This window comes from Chelmon rostratus, chromosome 16 (genome assembly GCF_017976325.1).
Source record: "Chelmon rostratus isolate fCheRos1 chromosome 16, fCheRos1.pri, whole genome shotgun sequence".
Classification (NCBI taxonomy): Eukaryota; Metazoa; Chordata; class Actinopteri; order Chaetodontiformes; family Chaetodontidae; genus Chelmon; species Chelmon rostratus.
The window spans coordinates 1,089,898-1,106,466 of NC_055673.1; the positions used below are offsets into that span (position 1 = coordinate 1,089,898).

The following is a 16,569-nucleotide window of genomic DNA, read 5'->3' on the forward strand; positions in this document are numbered from 1 at the left end:
TGGAGGTGCCTTTCTTTGATTTCCCCTCCTTCCTGCTCCAGGACAGCCGCTCAATCTGCTCCTTCAGGGAATCTGGTGATCTGATGACTTTTACCTTGTACCCTTTTTTGGCCAAATCCTCAGTCGCTTCCTCCATGGAGTCGTAGGTTCTGGACCCTTCTTGGTATCGCACTCGCAGCCTTGCTGGAAAGAGGCTCTGAAACAGGACCCCATTCTCTTTCAGGACCCTCCGAACCTCCATATACTCTCTGCGCTTTCTGTGGATGGCTGGTGGGTAGTCATGATCCAGAATTATCAGTTTTGTTGCCAAGCTTTGCGAAGTACGGACTCTTTCCTTTTAAAGCTCAAAAACCTCACCACTATTGAGCGTGGCGGTGCGCCCTCCAGCGGCTGCGGTCCCAGCGCCCGATGCGCTCTCTCTATCTGCAGGTCTTCCCCGTCGTCATCCAGTCCGAGCCCCTCTCTCAGCAAAGTTTCCACAAATGCAATCATCGAGTCCGAGTCCTTCTCAGACCCCTCCGGAACACCATAGATCCTGACATTCTCTCACCGAGACCGGCTCTCCAGGTCTACTAGCTTATCCTCCAGCTTCACGTGCAATTTTAGCAGCTCCGCTATCACTTCCTCCGTGTTTTGCGTTCTTTCCTCAGTTTTCTCCAGCCGCTCCTCGACTTCATTAATTCTTTCGTTCACTTTCTTAATTTCCTCCTTGATAGTTATCAGCTGTTCTTTGTTCTCCTGACGAAACCCTCTCAGTTCTTGTAGTAATATTTCTAGGCTAGCCATTACTTCCACACTTAACCGCTAGCGTATCACAACGTAGCGTTAGCTGTAGCTTTTGTTGCTGTATAACTTCTCGTCTTTTCCTCTCCAGAATGTTATATAATAGTTGGGGCTATGTTAACCGTCTTACCCCCTCTCTACGCTTTTCATAGTGTTATTTCACTCAGCTAAATGGGAGTATTTCTGTAATTTCTCCGGTTCTCTCGGGAGCCTCTTTACCGAGCTGCCATCTCTACGATGTTCCGGCCGGAAGTCATCTCTCCCACTTCTTACCTGTTCCTAAACAGCCACTTTTTCGCTGTCGGTTTCTTCTAAACAACTTGTGATTGTGACAAAACCGTAGCTGCTATCAAAAAAACGATTACACTGTGAGATGCAGACAAGTCTGGGCCAGACGTATGTGTGTTTTATGTCCAGATATTCTTTAGAAAAATGACTAAATGGTCGAAATGGGTAGAAAACACGCGGGACAACAATAGTGGCTCGAGCTATGCTCGCTATGCTCTCTTGCCCTGCCTCGTGCCACTAATAAGACTATTTTCAAGCTGGCTTCTCAGCCAGATCCCTCTTGTAAAACAGACGTTTATCACAATGAGACTATTAAATGGCTCAGTAGATAAAAGGAAAGTGTTGTTTTTGAGATGACTTTGCAGTTACTGTACAGCAACCTGAGTCTCTTTAATTCTACATGGGGATGATTTGAATAGTCAGTTGTTCCAGCAGTGAGGAGGAAACATCATGACATGTTGAGGACAGCTACAGTTCACTGACTCTGTGTGTTTGCATATGTGTCCTGCCTCTCTGCTCCCAGCCGTTAAGAGGCCAGTGTTGATCAGTGGCTGTCCAGGCCTTTCAGAGCCACTCACACACCGGCAGCACCATCATGAGCTCACTGGTTCTACTGCTGGCCACCCTGGGGCTCCTGGTTCAGGGTGAGACTCTCTTCTGAAAACTTGGCTTCAGGATGCAACCAGCTTCCCCACAATCATGTTCTGCTGTGATGGAGAAACACTGAAACAAGCAGCATTGACCTTCTTCCATCTATTCTCCATGTTAAAGAAATGATGCTCTTCTGTTCTGATGGTGATCATCTTCCTCCAAGCTGGATTTGTCTCAATAACCCTTCTCCTGTTTTTCATGTTTTCCAGGTTCATCAGGACAAATCACCCTGACTCAGTCTCCTGAATCTCAGTCTGTTGTTCCAGGACAGACTGTCTCCATCAGATGTAAAACCAGTTCAAGCGTTAGTGGCTGGCTGAGCTGGTACCTTCAGAAACCTGGAGAAGCTCCTAAACTCCTGATTTATGCAGCTTCAAGCCGTCAGTCTGGAGTTCCAGGTCGTTTCAGTGGAAGTGGATCTGGGACTGACTACAGTCTGACCATCAGTGGAGTTCAGGCTGAAGATTCAGGAGTTTACGACTGTCAGCAGAGTAACAGCAGCCCGTTCACACAGTGATACAACGTCGTACAAAAACCTCCCTCAGCTGGAGAGGAACTGATCTGAATCAACAGCTGCACTCAAACTAAAACTAAAGGCTTTACTAAAATAAATAGTTCATATTTGAACATTAAATATACTGTACATAACAAAAAGTTATACTTTTAATGTTTTCATACAAACAAGGTTTGATACTGATCATACTGTTGAAGTAATATTTCACTTCTTTGATCAGGTCATTCCCTGGAGTATGATGACATGTGGAAAATCAATTTGTAGATATTAATTTTATTTCTTTCCATTTTTCATAGAAACTAAAATATTAATTTACTGGATGATAAAATGTCATCTCAGTAATATTTCATTCATGTTGTAAAAATACTAATCACATCTATAACATATTTAATTGTTTTCATTTTTTGTCCAACAAATTTGTATTTTATGATTTAGACCAAAATAATTTATGAAGTATGTATTTTAGTAACACTTTCATCTTTTTCCATCTTTCATTTGTTTTTGTGTTTGTGGATCTTCAGCAGAAGCAGGATGTGAAGAGTTTCAGGGATAAATTTTAGTTCACAAGAATTTGGTTTCTCTTTACGCTGATGATACAATTCTTCTTTAGAAAATGTTTTTCATGCTTTTATAGTTTGACTTGAAGGACAGTGCATGTTCTTTAGATAAACCCAAAGCAACAACAGCATGACAGTCCTCACCATCACTGATTTGCACGAATCAAAAATGATGAGGACTTTTGTCTGAGTTTATTAACTCTTTGATAATCAGTGTATATGGAAACACATGATGTGATGTGAAACATAATTTATAAAGTCATCAAGGAAAAAATACATGTTTTAAAATGTTTTTGGTTAAATAGCATCACTGCAACTATTAAAATAACATTTATGAAAACACTTTGGAGATAATAAATATTCAAACAAGTGATTTGAAGAACACGTCTTTATTTTCTGCAAACACTGAAATAATATTGAAACGTTGCAACAATCTAGTGAATATTTCTATTTGTCAAATAACAGACAGAGACAGAGTGCAGAGTGAGAGCAGTAGCAGAGTAAAACCAGTAGCAGAGTCTCAGTGAGGCAGGTCAGGACTGGGAACACTGGTCTCTCCTCAGCGTCTCTGAGAGAGGAGTCTGGGAGCCCTGGGTGGCCTCGCAGGTCACAGAGCCCACCTTCCCCCACTGGTCTGCAGGGAGCCTCAGGGTGCTGCTCCAGCTGTAGTGGCCGTCCCTCTGCAGCACCCCGGGGCTCCTGCTCTCCTCCCAGCTGCTGCTGCTGCTGCTGCTGCTGCCGTCCACCTTCCAGGACAGAGTCCAGTCTGAGGGGAAGCCCTTGTTGGCCAGACACATGAGCGTGGCCTTCCCCTGCCGCAGCTCCTCACTGGAGGGGGGCAGCACCGTCAGGGTGGGACGGACGTCACCTAGGAGACACGGGGACCACACGGCTGTCAATCAAACACCAGACACCTGAACACCTTTACTGTGTGAGAGTTTCTGTCAGGTGGTTTTTCTGCTCCACCAGTCACTCACTCACACATTGTTTCACTTCCCTTTAAGAAACCTCTCATGCACATCAGCACAGAAAGAGTCCTCATATGACCTGAAATATATCAAACTGCACTAGAAATAAAACAATCTGATTGACATTTTAAAACACAGAAACCTCTTTTAGACTTTTTGAAGAAAACAAGAAAATACAGTTTGAAGATATTTTCAGTCGTCTGTGATTTCATTCAGAGTCCTGATACATTTATACAAAAACATTTACTGTGGAAACTCTCAGAAGTTGATGAGATCCAACGATATTATCAGCCAAAAATAAGCCAGGACCATCAGAGAGCTGTCAACATTATTTCAAAAAGACATTTTGAGCCGTTTGAGCAGATCAGAGATTTAAAGGCATTTTGAACATTTTCATCTTCATTCAAAATGATTTTTACTCAAATTCAAAACGCTTTAAAATGAGAATCAAAGAGCAAATTTACACACATGTGAAAAGTACGAGTGTTGTCGTTTCATCGTTCCGACACTTCAAACGGTTCACATTTCACAAATGAAACGAAACGTTTCAAGAGAAGTTGAGTGAAGCTGCTTTGAGTTCAGCTTCAAGGTTAAACAGCAGAAACGGACGATAAAACTGAGTCTTTAAAGTGATTTTGATCCGTCCGATCAAAAGTTCAAGTTACTGCAAATGTTCAGACACATGAATTCAAACATTTACTGATGAAACAATATTTAATATTTGAGCAGAAACTTACTTCCAACGTCCAGTCTGGTTCCTCCACCAAAAGTCCACCACAGTGATACAAACTGACTGAGTCGCCGTACAAAAACCTCTCACTGCAGAGAGACACGGCTCTCTGACTTTGTCTGACAAAACTTAAACTACAAGAACTCAAGTTTCCACTTTCATCTAAAGATTTAAATACGAGACTTCTCCTCTGCACCGAGTCATTATATTATTTACAGTCATGATTTCATTTCAAACACAAAACTGCACTTAAAACTGCAACTGAGAGAAAATAGAAGTGAAGATGGAAAATCACAAATTTAGATTTCTAAACAAAATTTATTTACAGACAAGAAAAATTTGCTGACAATCGAAAAAAATCCATCAAAAACTGAACTTACTTCCAAGTTCCAGTCTGGTTCCTCCACCGAACGTGTACCACAGTGATACAAACCGACTGAGTCGTCGTACAAAAACCTCTCACTGCAGAGAGACACGGCTCTCTGACTGTGAACACAACAAACTCAACATGAACACTTCCAGCTGTTGAAAGAATGAACTATTTCATCTTATATTGATCAAACTGTGACACGACTGATCACAATTCATCACATTTTTATGTTTTTATTTTTACGTCTGTCTAAAAGTCACATTTAATTTGTTCTCGCATTAAATTAAAACAAAACATTGTGAAAGAAAATGAATCCAGAGTCCTCAAACCAAACCAACATTAAAATGATCACTGACTGTTTATCAATGCTCTGATAAAGTGATTGATCCACTGATCAGCAGCATCATCAGACTAATCCAAGTCCCTGTTGGAGTCAGTCAGAGCATTTCCATAGAGAGCCACTTTGCATCAGCAGCACCATGCTCCAGTGCTCTGGGAGAGTTTATAGTCCTGAGGGTTGAACACTGGATGACTGACAGCTGTCCTTCATGACAACAGAAGCCACAGAAATCCTCCTCATCAAAAACATGACTCTGATCGGCGTCCTCATCTGGACTCTCCTCTGCTGCTGCTTCACAGGTAAAGTCCAGAGGATCAGAGTCCTCTCCTCTATGAACGTCCGTCTGTCTGAAATGAAGCCGACAAAACCGTGACGCTGCTTTATGTTTGTGTGTCTGTATCCTCAGAGTCCAGAGGCCAGATCACAGTGACTCAGCCTGGAGCAGTGAGGTCTGCTCTGGGAGAGTCCGTCACCATCAACTGTAAGACCAGTCCAGGGGTTTATGGTGGGAGCTATTTACACTGGTACCAACAGAAAGATGGAGAAACTCCTAAACTGCTCATTTACTATGCTAACAGCCGAGCATCAGGGATTCCAGATCGTTTTACAGGCAGTGGATCAAACACTGACTTCACTCTGACCATCAGTGGAGTCCAGACTGAAGATGCAGCAGTTTACTACTGTCAGAGTTTTCATTATATCAACAGTCAGGTTGTGTTCACACAGTGAAAAAGAGTCGTACAAAAACCTCCCTCAGTCAGACTGAACAGAAACTGAACTGACTGCTGCAGCTGGAAGCTACAACAGAGACTGATACACTTCACTGAGGACACACACACACACACACACACACACACAGTTTGTTAAATATATTCCAAACTTCATCGTCTCTTTCTTTGATAATACATTCACTTTATTAGAATGAGCAGTTTTTAAGATTTATGTGAATCAACTGGCAGAAGTGGAATATAATATGAACAATTAAGTTTAAATTTGTGTACAATCACCTGAAATAAGAATAATTATGTTTTTGTTGTCTTATATTGAGCTCTTTATATCTCCAGAGGGAGCGGGTCCTCTTCCATGAAAACCGCTATGTTGCACAGCCACATTTCTACAGTGGCCCAGAATGGACAAAACAGACACTGGCTCTAGACAGCACCTTTAATGTTTGTCCCAAGTTTCACAGCCACCGTCAGGATTCATACACGCTTGCAAATGAAAGGGTGAGACAAGAGGTATTCAGCTGGTTGCAATCTGAAGCCTCATGATTGGATGCCACAACATCCTTCACACTGGACCTTTAACACAACGTTTACAAGACATTAATGTCCTTATGGCCTCTGTTGGCATTTTTCATTCTTCCCTCAGCTGCATAGATCGGTAAAACCATCTGTATTTCCAGCATGTGAGCACATTTTCAATACCATCAAATCTGATTGTAACTGAAATCAAACATGACAATCTCATTAGATTCCCGTCTGTAGACAGCAATTGTAATCGTAGAACTAGACAATTGCGGCGCTGCCGAAATTTTTGACAGTGGCACGAGGGGGCTGCTGGTCTTATTAACTGAATCAATAAACATTAATAAATTTAATGGAAATGAACCATCTCTATGATCATCCAAAGTTTCCTTTTAATAACAGAGCTAACTGCGCTAACGCTAACAGCGGTAAAATAGCTAATGGAGCTAACAGAGATAACACTAACGGAGCTAACACCTAATGGCGCTAATAGAGCTAACGGTGCTAATGCTAACAGAGCTAAAAGAGCTAACGCTAACGGAGCTAACACCTAATGGCACTAATAGAGCTAATGCTAACAGAGTTAACAGCGCTAACGCTAATGGAGCTAACAGATTTAACGGAGCGAACACTAATGGAGCTAACAGAGTTAACGGCGCCAATAGAGCTAACGGCCCTAGCGCTAACAGAGCTAACATTTCTAATTGAGCTAGCAGAGCTAATTGAGCTAGCAGAGCTAATTGAGCTAGCAGAGCTAAAAGCTCTAATGCTAACGGCGCTAATGCTAATGGCTCTAATAGAGCTAAAGGTGTTTTGTCTGTGTATGTATATGAGGCTGTCTGTGTGTATTTAACTGTATTTGTGTGTGACTGTGTCTATGTGTATGTATCTGTTGTTGTGTGTGACTGCGTATGTGTGTGTCTTCGTCTGTTTGTGTGTGTGTGTCTGCTTGAACTACACATTTATCAAATTGTCCCAAGTATTTTGAACAAGCAGCCAAACCAGTTCCGACATGGAGATGTGTCTGGTATATGTGTGTCTGAATGTGTATGTGTGTGCATGTGTAACTTCTGCCCCACCTGCTGATAATTACCTCTCTAACTCTCCCACTTTTTACCTGTTCGTGATCAGCCACTTTTTCGCTGTTGGTTTCTTCCGAACAACTTGTGATTGTGACAAAACGGTAGCTGCTATCAAAAAAACGATTACACTGTGATATGCAGACAAGTCTGGGCCAGATGTACGTGTGTTTTATGTCCAGATATTCTTTAGAAAAATGACTAAATGGTCGATTTGAAAAGACACACTCCGGCAGGCTGCGACTCAGAAAACAGGAGATTGTATGGGTTTAAATGGAGCAGCAGAGCAGGGCAGCTAGTGCAAGATCCCTCTTTATTTAAATTTGGTGGGGGCTAACCCTTTAAAATTGAACTTTGAGGAGAGAAGAAAGGTTTATCTACAAAAAGATCCAAAAATTATGTGTCTCCTATTCACCGTTTGGTTTTTACGGCAATTTTAGAAAAAAATTTCAGGCGATTTCTCACTGGCTCTTTCACTCTAACTGATGATGTCATCCACTCTAGAGGGAGAAATTCTGAGCCTTTTTTGAGAAACTTTATGGTCTTCAGATGGTCATAGCTCGAAAACCGTAAGAGATATCAAAAAATGTGCCGGGGTTCATTTCGACCCGACAAAATTATCTACGTTTTAAAGTTTGAATGAAGTCTCTAGGAGAAAGTATGGCGAAGCAGCGGACAATTGAAACAGGCTGAAATTTGAGGAAATTTCCCATTCAGTTATTATGGGAAATTCTTTGCAGTTTTTTGCGAATATTAACGAAAGAGCTATAGAAGACAACACACCCGATCAAGCCGCATGTTTTAATATATAGTTTGCGAGGGTTTTCTCAAACGTGCGGGACTAGTTACGTGCCGAAATTCTGGCGGAAGATGAAAAACGGGAAGAAAAAAACGCGCGGGATCACAATAGTGGATCGAGCTACGCTCCAGCCACTCACCTCTATAGCTCTTTGAGTTATAGAGGCGAGTGGCTCTTGTGTTGCCTCGTGCCACTAATAAGACTATTTTCAAGTTGGCTTCTCATCCAGATTCCTCTTGTAAAACAGACGTTTATCACAATAAGACTATTAAATGGCTCAGTAGATAAAAGGAAAGTGTTGTTTTTGAGATGACTTTGCAGTTACTGTACAGCAACCTGAGTCTCTTTAATTCTAATGGGGATGATTTGAATAGTCAGTTGTTCCAGCAGTGAGGAGGAAACATCATGACATGTTGAGCTACAGTTCACTGACTCTGTGTGTTTGCATATGTGTCCTGCCTCTCTGCTCCCAGCCGTTAAGAGGCCAGTGTTGATCAGTGGCTGTCCAGGCCTTTCAGAGCCACTCACACACCGGCAGCACCATCATGAGCTCACTGGTTCTACTGCTGGCCACCCTGGGGCTCCTGGTTCAGGGTGAGACTCTCTTCTGAAAACTTGGCTTCAGGATGCAACCAGCTTCACCACAATCATGTTCTGCTGTGATGGAGAAACACTGAAACAAGCAGCATTGACCTTCTTCCATCTATTCTCCATGTTAAAGAAATGATGCTCTTCTGTTCTGATGGTGATCATCTTCCTCCAAGCTGGATTTGTCTCAATAACCCTTCTCCTGTTTTTCATGTTTTACAGGTTCATCAGGACAAATCACCCTGACTCAGTCTCCTGAATCTCAGTCTGTTGTTCCAGGACAGACTGTCTCCATCAGATGTAAAACCAGTTCAGATGTTAGTAGCTCACTCCACTGGTACCTTCAGAAACCTGGAGAAGCTCCTAAACTCCTGATTTATTATGCTACAAGCCGTCAGTCTGGAGTTCCAGGTCGTTTCAGTGGAAGTGGATATGGGACTGACTTCACTCTGACCATCAGTGGAGTTCAGGCTGAAGATTCAGGAGTTTACTACTGTCAGCAGGGTTACAGCAGCCCGTTCACACAGTGATACAACGTCGTACAAAAACCTCCCTCAGCTGGAGAGGAACTGATCTGAATCAACAGCTGCACTCAAACTAAAACTAAAGGCTTTACTAAAAATAAGTAGTTAATAATAATTCACTTTGAATATTTGAACATTAAATACACTGTACATAACAAAAAGTTATATTTTTAATGTATTCACTCAAACAGGGTTTGAAACATCTTGTTGCACATTGAAGCAGCAGGATGATACTGATGAAACTCTTGAACTATGATTTCACTTCTTTGAAAAGTTAATTCGATGCAGTGTGCTGACAAATGAACACTAAGCTTGTTGACATTAGTTTAATGACTTACCGCCTGTTATAGAAACTCAAACATTCATAAATAATAGCATAAATTTATACCTCAACGATATTTCAATTTTTTTTACAAAAATACGAATCATCTCTCAAACATGTTTTATTCATTTTATTTTAGTTCAGCAAAATTGTATTTAATGACTGAGACCAATGATTTATGAAGTGTGGAATTCAGTAACACTTTCATCTTTTTCCATCTTTCATTTGTCTTTGTGTTTGTGGATCTTCAGCAGAAGCAGGATTGAAAGCAGGGGTCACCAACCTTTTTGAAACTAAGAGCTACTTCAAGGGCACTGAGTAATGCAAAGGGCTACACTTTGATAATACACTTCTGAAATAACAAAGTTACACAGTGTTCCTTTAATTTTATATTATTATTAATGATATTCTATGTGAAGACACTGATGATCCATCACAATAGTTATTCAGAATGATTAAACAAGGTTGGAAACAGATACATTTCAATATGCAATATCCAATTGTTTCATTTTCAAATTATCACTTCCACAACATTTTGCAGGAAATCTTTTTCAATTTTTACGAGCCACTAACAGTTTTTATCAAATCATAAACTCTGAACCATGTTTGTACAAATTATCAATTATGCAAGATTTAACAAAAATCGGCTGCCTGGTGGGTAGTTAGCATGGTAGCTTTTGTGACATGTACTGAAGTGTCTCTCCACGTTGTGCCGCTTAGCCGTCGCCACAGTCGCACCGCAAATGAGACACACGCAGTTGTCTTTCACGTTAGTAAAAAAGAACTCTTCCTCCCATTCACGGTGATGATGATGAAGTTTTCTTCCTTTTTTCTGCTGTTTTTGTGGGTAGAAAACGCGTTTTTCTCCTCATCTTTGCAGCGCTCACGAGCTCATCTCAGCAAAGCCGGTTTGTCATGCGCACTAGACTGACCTCCGACCCAGACTACGTCAGAGTTCGTATATTAAACTTTTTTTATGATAGACATGTTTTTTACGTTTTTATGTGTTCGTTTTTAAATCACATCACTGTAGATGTAATTCAAAAAGAATAGCAAAACAATTAAATAAAATTTTAGACAGAGCTAATTCGTGATTAGTGCTATTTTAAGAACTGGCTTCCGGGCGACTGATGTGGATGCTGCGGGCGACCTGGTGCCCCCTGGTCACCGGGTTGGTGACCCCTGATGTGAAGAGTTTCAGGGATAAATTTGAGTTCACAAGAATTTGGTTTCTCTTTATGCTGATGATACAATTCTTCTTTAGAAAATGTTTTTCATGCTTTTATAGTTTGACTTGAAGGACAGTGCATGTTCTTCAGATAAACCCAAAGCAACAACAGCATGACAGTCCTCACCATCACTGATTTGCACGAATCAAAAATGATGAGGACTTTTGTCTGAGTTTATTAACTCTTTGATAATCAGTGTATATGGAAACACATGATGTGATGTGAAACATAATTTATAAAGTCATCAAGGAAAAAATACATCTTTTAAAATGTTTTTGGTTAAATAGCATCACTGCAACTATTAAAAGAACATTTCTGAAAACACTTTGGAGATAATAAATATTCAAACAAGTGATTTGAAGAACACGTCTTTATTTTCTGCAAACACTGAAATAATATTGAAACGTTGCAACAATCTAGTGAATATTTCTATTTGTCAGATAACAGACAGAGACAGAGTGCAGAGTGAGAGCAGTAGCAGAGTAAAACCAGTAGCAGAGTCTCAGTGAGGCAGGTCAGGACTGGGAACACTGATCTCTCCTCAGCGTCTCTGAGAGAGGAGTCTGGGAGCCCTGGGTGGCCTCGCAGGTCACAGAGCCCACCTTCCCCCACTGGTCTGCAGGGAGCCTCAGGGTGCTGCTCCAGCTGTAGTGGCCGTCCCTCTGCAGCACCCCGGGGCTCCTGCTCTCCTCCCAGCTGCTGCTGCTGCTGCTGCTGCTGCTGCTGCTGCTGCTGCTGCCGTCCACCTTCCAGGACAGAGTCCAGTCTGAGGGGAAGCCCTTGTTGGCCAGACACATGAGTGTGGCCTTCCCCTGCCGCAGCTCCTCACTGGAGGGGGGCAGCACCGTCAGGGTGGGACGGACGTCACCTAGGAGACACGGGGACCACACGGCTGTCAATCAAACAGCAGACACCTGAACACCTTTACTGTGTGAGAGTTTCTGTCAGGTGGTTTTTCTGCTCCACCAGTCACTCACTCACACATTGTTTCACTTCCCTTTAAGAAACCTCTCATGCACATCAGCACAGAAAGAGTCCTCATATGACCTGAAATATATCAAACTGCACGAGAAATAAAACAATCTGATTGACATTTTAAAACACAAAAACCTCTTTTAGACTTTTTGAAGAAAACAAGAAAATACAGTTTGAAGATATTTTCAGTCGTCTGTGATTTCATTCAGAGTCCTGATACATTTATACAAAAACATTTACTGTGGAAACTCTCAGAAGTTGATGAGATCCAACGATATTATCAGCCAAAAATAAGCCAGGACCATCAGAGAGCTGTCAACATTATTTCAAAAAGACATTTTGAGCCGTTTGAGCAGATCAGAGATTTAAAGGCATCTTCATTCAAAATGATTTTTACTCAAATTCAAAACGCTTTAAAATGAGAATCAAAGAGCAAATTTACACACGTGTGAAAAGTACGAGTGTTGTCGTTTCATCGTTCCGACACTTCAAACGGTTCACATTTCACAAATGAAATGAAACGTTTCAAGAGAAGTTGAGTGAAGCTGCTTTGAGTTCAGCTTCAAGGTTAAACAGCAGAAACGGACAATAAAACTGAGTCTTTAAAGTGATTTTGATCCGTCCGATCAAAAGTTCAAGTTACTGCAAATGTTCAGACACATGAATTCAAACATTTACTGATGAAACAATATTTAATATTTGAGCAGAAACTTACTTCCAACGTCCAGTCTGGTTCCTCCACCAAAAGTCAACCACAGTGATACAAACTGACTGAGTCGTCGTACAAAAACCTCTCACTGCAGAGAGACACGGCTCTCTGACTGTGAACACAACAAACTCAACATGAACACTTCCAGCTGTTGAAAGAATGAACTATTTCATCTTATATTGATCAAACTGTGACACGACTGATCACAATTCATCACATTTTTATGTTTTTATTTTTACGTCTGTCTAAAAGTCACATTTAATTTGTTCTCGCATTAAATTAAAACAAAACATTGTGAAAGAAAATGAATCCAGAGTCCTCAAACCAAATCAACTTTAAAATGATCACTGACTGTTTATCAATGCTCTGATAAAGTGATTGATCCACTGATCAGCAGCATCATCAGACTAATCCAAGTCCCTGTTGGAGTCAGTCAGAGCATTTCCATAGAGAGCCACTTTGCATCAGCAGCACCATGCTCCAGTGCTCTGGGAGAGTTTATAGTCCTGAGGGTTGAACACTGGATGACTGACAGCTGTCCTTCATGACAACAGAAGCCACAGAAATCCTCCTCATCAAAAACATGACTCTGATCGGCGTCCTCATCTGGACTCTCCTCTGCTGCTGCTTCACAGGTAAAGTCCAGAGGATCAGAGTCCTCTCCTCTATGAACGTCCGTCTGTCTGAAATGAAGCCGACAAAACCGTGACGCTGCTTTATGTTTGTGTGTCTGTATCCTCAGAGTCCAGAGGCCAGATCACAGTGACTCAGCCTGGAGCAGTGAGGTCTGCTCTGGGAGGCTCCGTCACCATCAACTGTAAGACCAGTCCAGAGGTTTATGATGGGTACTATTTGAACTGGTACCAAAAGAAAGATGGAGAAGCTCCTAAACTGCTCATTTACTATGCTGACACTCGAGAATCAGGGATTCCAGATCGTTTTACAGGCAGTGGATCAAACACTGACTTCACTCTGACCATCAGTGGAGTCCAGACTGAAGATGCAGCAGTTTACTACTGTCAGAGTTTTCATTATATCAACAGTCAGTGGTTGTTCACACAGTGAAAAAGAGTCGTACAAAAACCTCCCTCAGTCAGACTGAACAGAAACTGAACTGACTGCTGCAGCTGGAAGCTACAACAGAGACTGATACACTTCACTGAGGACACACACACACACACACACACACACACACACACACACACACACACACACACACACACACACACACTTTGTTAAAGATCTTCCACACTTTGTGCCTGTGAATATTCTCATTCATCCAGGTCATTGTAAGCTTTATGGCATTCAATCGTTCGCAACTGGACCTCGTCAGTTTGTCTTAGAAGACGTTTCGCCTCTGATCCGAGCAGGCTTCATCAGTTCATGCGTACCAGACTAAAGAGGACAGCTCTAGTCCAATGAAATGGTGTTAGGTTGAAGTATTTATCCTCTGAGTGACGCCAACCCCCAAAACCGAGGATGGCATCACTCTGTTGTAAGGCAAACGATCCCCCATTAGGGCGGGGTAGGGTGCAACCCTTGGGTGTCAACTACAGTCGTCTGCCTTGTTAGTTTCCCATTCTTGTCATTGGGGGGCTCCTTGAGCCATGTGTGAATTTTTGTTGTTTATTTTCAGGGGCTGAGAGGTGGGGAATCGAACCAGCGACCTTCCGATCACAAGCCACTTCCACAAGCTATAGGCCACAGCTGCCCCCCCATATAATGTTATTAATTATTTTTAAATAAATTCAAGATTCAAGATTCTAGATTCTTGATTGTCATTGAGCATGTCAATGAAATTTTCATTGCAACCCCCATGTTAGGAACAGATAGTTAGAAAGATAAGAAGATTAGAAAGAATAAAATTAAGATAACTACAATAAAATTAAATAAACCAACATGCAATAAAAATATTCGTAAAAGCAATTAAAAATGTAACAGAATGAAAATATACTAAGGCAATAAAATATACTAAACAATAAACAAAAAAAAAAAGGATCATCACCTGAAAACAAGATTTGTTGTGTTTTTGTTACCTGAGAATGAACTCTTCATATCTCTAGATGGAGCGGATCCTCTTCCATGAAAACCGCTATGTTGCACAGCCACATTTCTACAGTGGCCCAGAATGGACAAAACAGACACTGGCACTAGACAGCACCTTTAACGTTTGTCCCAAGTTTCACACGCTTGCAAATGAAAGGGTGAGGCAAGAGGTATTCAGCTGGTTGCAATCTGAAACATCATCATTAGAGGCCACAAAATCCTTCACATTGGACCTTTAACAAAGTTAAGTTCAATTAAAGCTTTAATGCTTTAATCAAATGCGGTGCGGCGGCTGCAGTAATGCGGTCGTTGTACCGGTCCTTCATGGTGAAGAAGGAGCTGAGCCGAGGAGCTGAGCCGAAAAGCAAAGCGCTCGATTTACTAGTCAATCTACGTTCCTACCCTCACCTATGGTCATGAACTTTGGGTCATGACCGAAAGAACGAGATCTCGGATACAAGCGGCTGAAATGAGTTTCCTCCGCAGGGTGGTGGGGCACTCCCTTAGAGATAGGGTGAGGAGCTCTGTCACTCAGGAGGAGCTCAGAGTAGAGCCGCCGCTCCTCCACGTCGAGAGGAGCCAGCTGAGGTGGCTCGGGCATCTTTACCGAATGCCTCCTGGATGCCTTCCTGGGAGGGTGTTCCGGGCATGCCCCACTGGGAAGAGGCCACACGCTGGAGGGACTATGTCACTTGGCTGGCCTGGGAACGCCTCGGGGTCCTCCAGTTCCTACATGGAGATGTGTCTGGTATATATGTGTCTGAATGTGTATGTGTGTGCGTGTGTAACTTCTGCCCCACCTGCTGATAATTACCTCTCTATCTCTCCCACTTTTTTTTTTTTTTTTTATTAAATTTTTTATTTGGAAAAGCAGATGGTACAGAACTTCACTTCTCGATACAATTTAATGTCCACATCAGCGTTGTGGATGCAGGATCGTTAAATGCTAATCCAGATTTTTTTAATAACAAAGAACAAATATAACATGTGGGCGGGAGTGGGGGAACCCCTCCAATCATTCACATCAGAAAAAGAAGTAGAAAAAAAAACACATTAAAGTGTGTATATTAACACAAACCAAATCAGGAATGTATGGCATGACAACCTTTCATATGACAATCAAATTCAATTCACAGAGATTACAGGTTTTATATATTCTGTCCATTTTGACCAGATCTTGAAAAAAGATTCCCTTTGGCCTTTGAGGGTGAATGTCAATTTCTCCAATGTGTAAATATCCTGTACAATATTGATCCATTCTTCAATTGTAGGTGCTTCGGGCTTTAACCAGTTTCTAGTGATCGTCTTTTTGCCTGCAGCCAAAAGCATTAACAGCAGTTTGTTATCTTTCCGGGTCCAGTTATCAACTGAAATGTCTCCTAAGTACAGAGCTTCAAACTTACAAGGGATTTTTTTCGTAAAAATATTATTGATATGTTCACTCAGCTGCTCCCAGAATGATTTGATCACTGGACAGTCCCAGAAAATATGGTAGTGATTTGCATTATTTGTCCCACAGAGTCTCCAGCAGGTGCCTCCACTACCATGATGTTTTTTCTGGGCAGGAGTCACAAAAAATCGAACAATGTTCTTCCAACAAAATTCCCTCCATGTGTTGGAACTTGAGATCGTCCATTGTAATTTGCAGATCTTTTCCCAGCTTTCAGTTGAAATAAGTAAATTTCCTTCTTTTTCCCATTTATTTCTAATATGGCTTGTGTCACCCTGTTTAGATAGTAGAATACCATTATATAGCCTGGAAACAACTTTAGTGCATGAGCCTGACTTTAACAAGGACAGAAACACATTAAAAAATCCTGGTTCTGCTGAATCCCAAGTTTTCTGTATAT

General features: G+C 41.6%; 1 protein-coding gene and 4 gene segments (V, D, J or C); 3 read left to right on the forward strand and 2 right to left on the reverse strand.

Moving 5' to 3' along the window:
• Window positions 1-1,666: 1,666 nt before the first annotated feature.
• On the forward strand, window positions 1,667-6,043 carry LOC121619971. Its single transcript, XM_041955912.1, has 6 exons — window positions 1,667-1,715; window positions 1,932-2,235; window positions 3,357-3,444; window positions 3,547-3,645; window positions 5,443-5,500; window positions 5,608-6,043. The coding sequence occupies exons 1-6, from the start codon at window positions 1,667-1,669 to the stop codon at window positions 5,928-5,930; spliced, it is 921 nt and encodes a 306-aa protein (XP_041811846.1). The 3' UTR covers window positions 5,931-6,043.
• On the reverse strand, window positions 3,167-4,576 carry LOC121619227. The segment is given in 2 exon segments: window positions 3,167-3,661; window positions 4,499-4,576. A coding segment is annotated over 1 exon segment (264 nt).
• A 2,828-nt stretch (window positions 6,044-8,871) lies between the features above and the next one.
• Window positions 8,872-10,041, forward strand: LOC121619192. The segment is given in 2 exon segments: window positions 8,872-8,920; window positions 9,137-10,041. Coding segments are annotated over 2 exon segments (357 nt in total).
• Window positions 10,042-11,341: 1,300 nt separating this feature from the next.
• On the reverse strand, window positions 11,342-12,732 carry LOC121619213. The segment is given in 2 exon segments: window positions 11,342-11,857; window positions 12,680-12,732. A coding segment is annotated over 1 exon segment (282 nt).
• A 520-nt stretch (window positions 12,733-13,252) lies between these two features.
• On the forward strand, window positions 13,253-13,847 carry LOC121619180. The segment is given in 2 exon segments: window positions 13,253-13,308; window positions 13,416-13,847. Coding segments are annotated over 2 exon segments (375 nt in total).
• The last annotated feature ends 2,722 nt before the right edge of the window (window positions 13,848-16,569 follow it).